Here is a 12,467-nt window from a genome sequence, read left to right as displayed (position 1 = left end):
TGGAACCCTGCAGTAAATATCATTTGAACAGAACGTGTATCATGTTGCCTTCATTTTTTTTAGAGCATTCTTTAAATGAATCAAAATGGAAAATATCTAGATAAATTGGAGTAAGAATAGGAGGGAGACCTCCTCTGTAAATAAAATTTATGAGCTTTAAAGGCACTCAACTTTGTCTTGCTTAAGAAGCCAAGAGCTGCATCTCGAAGAGCCTCGTGAGAATACAGATTCAAATGTGCTTGAAGGTGGTGGATGTGACAGTTTATGTCCAAAGTTATAGAAGGTTACCTCAAGTGTATGTGGATAGGCAAGTTTGAGTTGTTAAGGAACCTTGTTATTAAGTCAAACATCAGGAATACAAAGTTTTATTAATATATAAGTGAACAGCAATCCCCTGGTAGGTCTCCAGGAAAAGATCTTATACACTAAATTGATGTCTCATTTGATGGGTGATCAAATACAATAATAACTCCTTTTATCTTTCATATTGAGATGCATTACAAAAGAATGGGGGGAGACAGGCTATAGACATAAGCTGAATGTCCATTGCAAAAACAGGGGAAGTATAAAGCTGAAAATATTTAACACTTAGAAAGCGATTTACAAAAAACTAGTACTAAACCCAAATTTGGCAAATTTCGAAATTATAGCAGAAAGCTATTTGCACAGCACAAGCACATGCATTTATAGTATAATTTAGGTATTACACCAGAATTAACAGAATTTGGCCCATTACATTTTTACATGACTCTATCTAGGATAATGCTTTACAATTGTGTTTTTCTGGCTCCCGGTATTAGCTACCTCACCTGTGGATGGCTTCCTGAGTATTTGCCAAAAACCCCTAGTCTAAATAGAAGATAATCCAATTAATGATTTTAATAAAACCCTAACCTGACCTGATACCCTTATCAGGGAGCGCCACCGTTAACCCGAACGACCTGTGCATTGACCCACTCTCCTTCATCACTGGCCAGGAATGCAACGACGGGGGCTACGTCGCTGACCTCACCCAGGCGTTCCAAGGGAACCTCCTTAGCAATGCGTTCCACCAGGGCGTCACTCTTACCGGCAAAGAACATTTCTGTTGCCACGGGCCCTGGAGCCACGCAATTGGCAGTAATCTTGGTGCCCCTCAATTCCCTCGCCAATATTTTGGTCATCGTCTCCACGGCAGCCTTGCTGGCCGCGTATGGTCCGTATCCAACCCTCACTGACCCTACAACGGAGCTGCTCAAATTTGTTATGCGACCACCACCGCCTTTGACCACTCTATTAGCAGCTTCCCTGGAACAGAGGAAGGCTCCCTTGCAGTTAACATTGAAGGTGGAGTCCCACGCTTCTTCGGAGGTATCCACGAGGGGTGGGTATTTGGGGTCGAGAACGCCCGCGCAGTTAACCAGAATGTGCACTGCGCCGAATGCTTCCTCTGCCGCATCAAAGAGTTTTCTTACTTCGATCGCCTTGGAAATATCGGCCTTGCAGGTCACGGCTCTCACTGTATCAGTGCCCTTGTTAATTGTTGAGGCCACCTCCTCTGCTTTCTCTGCATTTCCAGCATAATTGATCACCACTTTTGCACCCTTGCGAGCCAAGTGGAGGGCGATTTCTCTACCAATCCCTCGCGACGCACCCGTCACGATGGCAACACGATCCTCCAGACTACTCTTCTCAGCCATTTTGGGGGAAGTATGGACCTGGACTCTCTCTTCCTGTATAAGGTCTGCCCCCTCTTTTTGAAGGCAATATTTAATTATGCCGAAGGCATTCCCTATGACAAAAAAAACCCTCACTTGAAAATCCAATGGTCTCAAATTCTTGAGAGGCGTGCAAGACCATTAAACGGATCTCATCCATTCGTCGCTTTTACCCTTTTTAAAAACCTAAATGGCGGACACCCAAGATTTTAGGAATATGTTTCAAAAATACATTTCTGATTACGTGTCTTACTCATCTGCGAAAGAGTACCATTTATTTAGGAATAAAGCGTAAACTTCCAAGAACTAATAGCGGCTATCGGGCATACTTATGCAAAATCTCAACTTTCTTTTGTCATCGTCAGTTGTCAGTATCCATAAAGCATGCCAGCAGCAAAGTAAATTAAAAATTAAAAATCAATGGCACGTTCAAAGCAAAGAAAATTAAAAATTAAAATTCAATGGCACGTTCAAAGCAAAGAAAATTAAAAATTAAAATTCAATGGCACGTTCAAAGTAGAAAATTTTTTCTTTCTCCATCGATGTCAGATGCATTAACCACATTGGAGATGATATCTACAGTTTTGTTTATTATTTGCACATATCTTGGAAATGGCGTCGCTCCTACATTTATTATATGAAGACTTGAATAATTTTTGAAAGCTATCTTATTTTATATTACTTAACAGCAAGGATTATACATAAATGTTTTGATAAGGAATAATATCATGTCTCTGTGTTTGCACAACGTGGGAATATGTATAAATCTATAACTAAGAAGGTATTACACCTTAAAAATAGATTGAAAGATATATATAAGTAAGAAGGTATGTGTGATTGTAGGACCAAGATAGTCACATATATGGTTATGTAATAGATTATTTTGATATTAAGAGATAAAATTATCTAATTTCTTTTTTTTTAAATGATTTTTGTATAAATTTCACATAAATTTCATATGTTATTTGAGACATTAAATATATTCCATAAAAGAAACACAAAATATTTCGATGCATTGTATGAGATCTATTTTGGATTCAATTGTTTAAAAGATTTTTGCATCAATGTTTTAGGGCACACTATGTAAACTATCAAATTGTTTAGCATTTAACTTTTTATTTCCTTTCTTTATTCATTTCCCTTTTATTTTCTCCCTTTCAATTATTCCCCCCTTTTAAGTATTACTTCTAAATTTTTTCTCTTTCTTTTAGTTTATGGTTTTCTTTTTCTTATTTCTTTTATTTCCTTTGACTTTGAACTTTGTGCTCCTCATCTTTCCATGTCATCTATTTAATCAAACTAAGTCTACTTGCTTTCATTTTTCTCATGTAGTTGCTCTCTTACATCTGATGATGGTTCATTTAGTGACCAAAAACGTTGATGTAAAAATCATTTACATAGTTGAATCCAAAAAATTTCTCATAAAATCTATCATGGATTGTGGAAATCTAATAAATTTAATCTTCTAATGCAATTAAAAATAAATCAATTTATGTTAAATAATATCTTATTTATAATACAATAAAGATAATTATAATATAATATTATATAAATTAAATATAAAATCAATCTTAATATATAAGTGTCTTCCTAAAGAACTGGCACTTATGTTGGGTCTCAATCTTAATATGCCTACCTAAGCAACCTGTATCTTTGCTACTAGAGGGTGTAGATCTATATTCAAAGATAAAATGGGATCGAAAACCCTAACTTCGGGGTCAAATGATTATGTTTCTACCTTGTATACTGACTTTGCCGCATCTGTATCTGCCTTTGCCCTAGTCACCGTTGAAAGTCTAAAGAGACGTTATGTTGCTTTAGGCATGGAATCTTTGACAGATTCAGAAATACAAGCAATGGTGTAGGAAGGAGATTCGGATGGCGATGAAGCCCTAAATGAGCACGAATTTTGCATTATGATGGTTCCTCTTAGCCCTTCTTTCATGGCGGAGGCCAACAAGTGGTTGCAAAAATATTGTTTAAAATTGTTCTTTTTTATTAGCAATATTTTTCTTTCTAGATTCCATGGCATTGGCTAACACTATCCAGATTCCAAATGCAATTTTTTAAAATTATTATATTATTTAAATTTAATAATATTTGATCTTTTGATATTATATAATCTATCATTAAAAAAAGTTAAAAAAGACAATGAGTATGTTAGACAATATTGGATGATATATTTAATTTTTTATATTATGTGATAGAATGCATAAAAACAAAACATAGCTAGCATACATCTATTAAATAATAATAATATATATAATAGGTTGAGTGATACCATTCTTGAGATGTCTATTATCTATTTAACTTGTGTTAGTAAAATACCAAATTGATATCACACCATTAATCTATGCAAATATGAATTCTATAATGTCCATTTTTAGGATTTAGTTGAATTTAGTCTTGAAACATTAAATCTAAATTAAGATGAGAAATGCATTATATTTATAATTATAACTTTATAACAAAATTGTCAATTGTAATGCCCTTAATAGTATAATCTTGCTTTAGGTCCTGCAAACAATATTAATCACTAGAAATTGACATTAAAAATCATAAAGTATTAATAATCAATGATAGCATATAAATCCATGTAAACATCATTCAAATCCATATCACTACACCATAATATCATTAATATTTGGTTCAAGGCATATTCCTTATAGTGAACCACATTAGGAATTTAGTGGAAATGCTTGCAAACTGCAATCTCAGGAGTGGTCATTCTTGTATTGTGAGAATATTGAAATATAATTAGATCTATTCCATCCTTTAGTCCACCTCGGAGGCTAGCCACCCTCCTCAACCCATATCTCCTTCCCTCATTCCCTCCCTATGCCCCTATCTGTTTCTCTACCTTCATGTCTTCTTTCCTTTATCTTCCCATATATCTCTATTTCTCTTTCTCTTCATAGATATATCTACCTCTATCTTCCTCTATCCCCATTTATCTTGACATATTTCTCTTAATCCTTCCGTATAGATCTCCCTCTTTCTAGACCTTTATATTTGTATCTCTTTGTCTTTCTATATGGCCCACACCTCTCTCTCTCTCTCTCTCTCTCTCTCTCTCTCTCTCTCTCTCTCTCTCTCTCTCTCTCTCTCTCTCTCTCTCTCTCTCTCTCTCTCTCTCTCTCTCTCTCCATATCCTTACCCCATTTCTCTCTCGCTCTTCCCCCCTTTATCTCTCCCTCATTTTGCCCCTATCTATCTCTCTCTCCCACTCTCTATATTGAAAAAATAATATAAGCCTATTGGTAATAGATCTTGATTATGTTATTATTTCAAAGGTCATATTGGTAATAGATCTTGATTATGTTATTATTTCGAAGGTTTTCTTTTAGTTGTCCAGATCTTTGTAAGTGGATGCATAATTCACATGAAGCTATCTCTTATCCATTGTAACCTTTGTTGCACAAACAACATCATTTTTCAATTGTATAACCTAAGTTGGCCTGGTGGTGGAGAACTTGTGATCTTGAAAAAGAGGTCACAATTTCAAATCCCAAAAGGGGGTAGGGTATGTACACTTTATTGACTTCAACCCATTACCTATCAAAAAAAACAAAAAACATTTTTCAATTGACTTCATGTATTGCACAAATAGATGCTAAAAATAGACCTTTTTTTGTGTGTGATTTACCTTCCACACATCTTTGGCATGCCCATTGCACACTAAGGTGCAATTGCTAGTGTTAGTCAATATGATAATACAGTAGTGTTCAAATAGAAATCTACCATACAGCCTGATTTCTTTACATTAAATATTTTAATGTTTTTATATATAATTTGCATATTCATGATTGATATATTGATAAATAGCATATTCATGATACATATATTAAAAAATAGAATAATGTTTTGTAAAGTTTGATTCTTTTGTCTATGTCATATATCTAATCCATTTTTGGAATTCACATATCTTTATACATTTGTGTTATCCACCTATGTATACTTGCATGCTTGCATTCATTCATATGCACACCTGTCTTGGCTATAATTTAAATTTTATATTCAAATTTGCTCATCTTCTCATATTTACCCTTCTTGCCTAGGGGCAACTAAACATAGATTTGTGTGACAAATTGCTATGTTATATTTTAAGGCATTCAATGCAAAAATAAGAAAATCGTCTAAAAATAAGAAAATCATCTAGTCATAGAGAGAGAGATATACATTCATTTTACTTACACACATCAAAAAAAAGTTCGAAAAGGAACCTAGTACTATACAATCGTCATAGAAGCATTTGCATGATTGAAGAGTATAATTATTTTTATTGTTTAATTTCAAGTGATTGACCATAACATAGATTCCCTACAACTCAGTTGTATGACAACCTAACAAAACTATTTATTAGTATTGCAAAGCTATATGGATATAAGGAGAACAAAAGAAAACAAGCTACTTCAAGTGAAGGAAAAAAAAATGAAAATTACATAACAAGATTACAATCATGAATTCGTGCACCATCACAATAGAATATTACAACCTTTAAATGAATTGTCGATTTTTAGTTGTTAATTCAAATTATAAGATACATCAAATTCAAACCCATATTAGCCTTAGAGCCATCTTCAATTGTCAAGTATAGTACATTTATTTATTTATTTTATTTATCACATTCAATTATTAGAAATTGTTACAATTATTAATGTCCAACTATCAGTTATTTAAATAGGATTATTTATGCTTATTTATATCGAGTCTATTATACTAGCCTAGATTAACTTGAAGAAAAGACTATTCTTCTTTACATTTTGTTGAACTTTTTTTTATCATATATCTCACAACATTCTGATAAGGTTTCTAATTTATATTTCCAAATATGGTATTATTCTATTTTTTTATAAATTTACAACCTTACCTAGGGTTTGATCCTTATCTGCTTAATAATTTTTTACTAAGATTTGATTAAATTTATTAAGTTATCTTTTATACCTTCATTCTACCCTAAGATATCTTATCATTATAAAGCCTACTACAGCTTGTTATGTGGTTAATATCCATACACACTTTAAATTTTGATAGTTTCTTATCCTTTATTTATAACACCCCTCTATTGTTACTATTCTCTAGAGATGTTTTTTAGGATAAGAATGTGTTCTCTATGGAGTGTTTGTTCCATCATGTTTCATTTTTTCTTTCCTTCATGGAGTTGATCAGTATTCATGTATTAAATTATTAGATACATCTATGTCATATATTCATGCACCTAATTATGATCACTTTGATTCTAATGAGGACATGCATAGTGATGATTTACCTCGTGATGCCTTGTAACATAGACATATATATGATATAATTGTACCTCCTCCACCTACTCATGATATATTTGTATCTCATAATGATTTTTGTCTCACATGTAATGATGATCCTACATCCATAGATTCGTACTTTAAAATAGTACATCTCCTCTCATACATGATGATGGGACACTTGACATGATCAATCTTCTACATTTCATATTGTATCTATACTTACCTTTCACATAACCTTCTTAATATAAAGATAAATTTCTCAAGTTAATAATACATGGCCTTTTCCCACATTGCTTGATGACATTATGAAATTTAAGAAAGAAATTTTGCATAATTATTATGATGGGTCTAGTGATGCATCTTTACATGTCATTTTTTTCTTGCTTGCTAATCACATGAACATAGAATTGATCATATTATATTGATTATTGAGTTAAAACTTTATAATAAGCGATGGAGCTTTAGAATTTGGTTTGTTAATCTTGTTCGTTTTACATTTTCTTTACTAATTTAGTTAATGATTTCATTACATACTTTTCTAGGCCTAATTCACATGAGCATAGTATGGAATTAGCAATGCTCTATAGTAACATATTTTTTATATTTGTTCTCCTATTGTGCATAGGACCTACACATACAATAAACATACTATTCATCATAACACACCCTATTTCAAGGTTACATGTGACATAAAAGAGAAAAAACTTGCTATGAGAGATGAATTCACTGCTCATTATATTTTATGTTTTTGCTTTCTTTTTGTGTTCTTTATAATTCCATTTTCCTAATTGCCATGTGGACACAAGTGACTTTGAATTGTGTGTTGTGTTCTTCATTTCACTTCTATTTGGTTATTTTTGCTTACTCCATATATGTTGTGATCATCTTCACCTATTCTTTCATTTGTCTTATATGTCCTTATATTTTTTGTCTATTCATTTACACCTTGTTTCTTGTACTTTTTGCATACATTTTTACTTCTATTTCTCGTTTCATGTTTATAGTACCCATTAAAGGGGTCACTTTGGCTTCCATTTTCATCGTGTTTAGAATGAAAATGGAGCAAGGTGAGATTAGAGCCAAGACCCACTTTCACACAAACATTGGAATATAAAACCACCAAAAGGGTTAATTGTATTTGACTAACTCTTGTCAAAGAGAGTCAAATGATATCTTTGGGATTTCTATTCCTTTGTTGCTTTGGAAAGTGTATGGATTTGAAATGATATCGAAATAGGATCTAAGTATGATATAAGTGAAAGCTTAAAAGAGTGTAACAAACTTATGCACAAACAAAAACTTCACAACAGTTACATAAGTGAGCAGAAAATACAGAGGTGCACCGGTGGGCTGATAGTTGTCTTTTGATTCCATTCTCTAAAATCTAAGGCTGATTTCGCTGGACTAGGTTGCCCAGAGCATCTTGGTCTTCTAACTTCTACACACCAACTTAGATGTAGCCTCCTAAGACATTGTATTTTGCTTTTGTCAAAATTAATGCAGATTTCTAAGGACAAGGGCACCCCAAGCACCCTGGTCTAGAGTGTCTTTGTCCAGACTTTGGGTACTGCTTCAGGATGTCTCTATCCACCGGGTGTCCTCCTATCATTTTTTCTCTACCAGAAACTTGTAGCTTCACCTGCAAAATAGAAATAGGGTAAGGTTGTGGCTATATACGTGTTTGCCTTAGTCAACCCCCTATTTTGGTGATTTCCACCTCCACAAATAATCAATATTGAAATTGAAATAATATGTGTGCTCTTGAATCTTAAGTGTGTCTAAGATTGCTATGAGCTAGAATGCATACATGCAAACTAGAATCATACTCAAGTGTGTTAGAGAAAAACCCTAAAATGATATGATTGAAAGTAGCATGAACTAATGCATGAATCACATAATTTGAATGATAGATATTAGATCTAAAGATTAATTGCAGAAAATATGAGAATGACATGAAAGCACACCAATCCCTTAGGAAGAGATGCAAGCCAATCACCAGTCAGTATTTCCCTATCATCCTCCAATATCTCTTGAAGCATCCATGATTTATGAAGATTTGATGATGAATGATTTGCAGATCTAGAATTTCTCACAAAAGAAGCACCTTCACTTCGTAAGGATATCTCCAATTTTGCACAATTGTTGTATATCACAAATTAGGAAATTAATTTCTTTATATATGGGATTCTAGGTTTAATTTGATAAATAGTCGACTTACAATTAATTTGAATAAGATATGACCATCTTATTATCCTCCAAAAAATCAAGGAAAAAGCATCAGACCAAGGTGTTGTCTCAATAATTTCAACCCCACTTTTTATGGAAGCAAGATAATAGGATCCTAATGCCAAAAATAATTTTGTGTGACAATATTTAATGTTTAGGAGAGGGAAACGTGTCTTGAGATTTGAAATGGGGTAGGATCTATGATAAATCGGGATGATTAAAAGATAAAGGGCATGCTTAAAATTAAGAGATCAAATGAGAGTGTGGTGAGGTTAAAATCAAGAAAGGACTTATATTTAAAATTAATTATTAATTAAATGCATATTGAAGTCCTATAATGCATAATATAATGAAACACACTAAAATGAGTGCTAACAAAGTGTGGAATTGAACACCCTCATTAGAGGTGTACAATTTACGGCACTACACCTTTCATGACTTATTTTCCCCTATTCTTATTTATATCATTTTATGCATATTCTTTATTTTTCATTTCCTTTTTTGCATTTGCTTTCATATCATTTTTCCCTTCAACATATTAGTTCTTTTTTTTCTTATGTCCATCTCATTCTTTAGTTTTTGATCATTTCTTATTTCCTACTAATCTTATATTATTATATCATGCTTCTTTAAGCTTACCCATTGATTTTATAATATTATACCATGCTTCCAAGATCTCAATCATTGATCTCATATTGCTAAATTGTGCTTGTTAGAACTTGTGCATTATTCCTACTTTGATATATAATACTATACATGGATCTTACAATGTTTTCTCATACTTATTATATCCTGCACTTTGTTCTTATATCCATACACCTTGCTTCCTAGAGCTTTATACTTTGATCATATGCATATGCATGTATATACGCATGTCAATGCATCTTACACCCAAGAGTTACTTGTTGCACACCCTTTATTATATCATGTTTTTAGAGTCATACCTCTTGATCCTACATTGTCATATTCCCCTTCTAGAGTCATACTTTTAAGAAACATCATCACATTTCCCACATGAAACATTGAGCTTACTTTACCATATCTTTATATCAAGGGGCATCATTGTGATGTCCCCTACTAGGGTCTGCCATTTTTCCAAAGGTTGGCATACATTACCATGCATTATTATGTTTTATTTATTATTCATAATACATTCAATAGTTATTATATTTAGACCCATCTTAACTTATTTTCTAACCCCAATGAGGGATGGGGATTTATTGTCATAGGGCGCTGACACCAATCTACGACGAGGCTCCCTTAAGGTTTTAGGACTCTGTCCCTACCCCATCTTGGGCTCACCATCACTTGTGAGGATTTACTTGCCCCTCCCTACACACACCAACCTATCCTCTCGTAGGAATTAGCAAATGAATTAAAGTCTAGCCCATTAATATAATATTTTTTCATGTACTATGAATGTATATGAAATTAAGTATGACTGTCATACATATTGCAATCTATATTAATATTACCATTAAATTCTATATAAGAACATTATCAGGATTGATATATGAAGCATACATATTAAGCACATCCCCATGAATACCACCAAGAACAAGGATGTTACTGTATGTAACTTAATAATGGCTCTGATCTGATTTGATCGATGGTGATACCACTAGAGGCTTTTGATTTCTTTCCTTTATATCTCTCAATGTGAGGGAGAAGTCACACCTCTTCATCATTTATGCCCTTTTCCAAGAGACACACCCATCACCATTAGCACCATTTTAAAGAGTGCAACTCTTCATTATTTTTTCCCTTTGAAAGGGACACAATCTTTCACAATTAGATCTCCACTTCTTATTCCTAAATTATCCCTCCTTCAATTGAGTTCTCTTCTCCCTTTTATACTTCATATTTGGGGGAGTCACAACTTATCATTTCATATCCTTTGACCATTCAATAACTTTAATCAAATTTTAATTATATTTAATTATATTCTTTTATGTTTTAATTGAATTTTTATTCTTATTCTTATATATTTTAATATTATTATTATTAAATTATATTTCAAGGTGAGGACATTACAATCAACCCCAATTAATATTTCTTGTCATCAAGCAATGATCATGAAGTGTTCAAAAATCTTGTCCATCACCTTATTCATCACCTTATTCTTCTCTTGAAATACCTTTTATAAAACCCTCAATTTACTTTGAATTTCCTTATCATTGACTAGAATGATTCATTGATTCATGTTTACCTTGCAAGATGGCAAGATCAAATCTTTGATACCATTTGTAATGTCGCCTACTAGGGTTTGCCATTTTCCTAAATGTTGGCATACATTACTATGCATCATTATGTTTTAATTCATATTACTAAACTATTGAATGATTTATTATTGATAATATATTCAATATTTATTATATTTAGTCATGTCTTAACTTCTTTCCTAACCATAATGAGGGATGGGGATTTACTATCATAGGGCATTGACACCAATCTACAAGGAGGCTCCCTCAAGGTTTCAAGACTTTGTCAGGCAACCCCTTCTTGGGCTCAACATCACTTGTTGTGAGGATTTACTTGATGGTATGATGAAAGAACAAGGATCTGGTCAACTACTGAGAGGGGAGGGGTGAATCAGTAGATAGAAAAGTTGATAAACTTTCACCTTTCTCTTAAATAACCTCCCAAGTAAACTTAGAACTATAAATGCAATATCTTTGTCAAGATAAACTAGTATTTACAACAGATAACAGTAAACAACCTGAAACTCACAATCATCCAAATACTTTTACTTGACATAAGTAAAACTTCATTTTAGATTGTTACCGATTAACATAACTTATCAAGGTGAAATAAGTAGTTAAGCAATTCAACCATAGAAACATAACCACAAAAACATTCACCACTTGACACAATATTTTTTGACGTGGAAACCCAAATGGGAAAACCCACGATGAGATGAGACTCACAAGATAACTATTTGAACTCTTCTGAACTTCACCCTGTTAGGAGCCAAGCATGTTAAAGCTTTTACAAAAAGTCCTATTAAGAATAGATCCTATTAGGGACCACTCGATTAAGGGATTGACTATAATGCCTTGTTAGAAGCAATACCCTGTGAAAAGTAACCTTTGTAAAGGATTTAGAATCCAAGGTAATGGATCACCTTGTTAGAGGATTTGAATAACACCAAGCTTGTTAGAGCTTACCCAGTTAAGCGATTTAACTGTTGTAATTGTTAGAAAACAACGGGAGTTTGTTGATCTGTTTGAATAGCACTTCACTTGCTTGTTTAGATCCTTCTCATGCTCCTATTTGCCTT

At 33.0% G+C, this 12,467-nt stretch overlaps 1 protein-coding gene across 1 annotated transcript; it reads right to left on the bottom strand.

Moving 5' to 3' along the window:
* Nucleotides 1-611: 611 nt before the first annotated feature.
* On the bottom strand, nucleotides 612-1,835 carry LOC131066697 (short-chain type dehydrogenase/reductase). Its single transcript, XM_058001531.2, has one exon. It carries the CDS (start codon nucleotides 1,677-1,679, stop codon nucleotides 912-914), a length of 768 nt encoding a protein of 255 aa, XP_057857514.2. The 5' UTR covers nucleotides 1,680-1,835; the 3' UTR covers nucleotides 612-911.
* Nucleotides 1,836-12,467: the final 10,632 nt, after the last annotated feature.

Source organism: Cryptomeria japonica, chromosome 3 (assembly GCF_030272615.1).
Source record: "Cryptomeria japonica chromosome 3, Sugi_1.0, whole genome shotgun sequence".
NCBI lineage: Eukaryota > Viridiplantae > Streptophyta > Pinopsida > Cupressales > Cupressaceae > Cryptomeria > Cryptomeria japonica.
The sequence above is the reverse complement of the archived record's forward strand: the minus strand, read 5'-3'. Positions and strand labels throughout refer to the sequence as shown.

Bases quoted from the DNA above. Each gene is read 5' to 3' on its own strand.
- LOC131066697 (XM_058001531.2), bottom strand. From the start codon at position 1,679: ATGGCTGAGAAGAGTAGTCTGGAGGATCGTGTTGCCATCGTGACGGGT.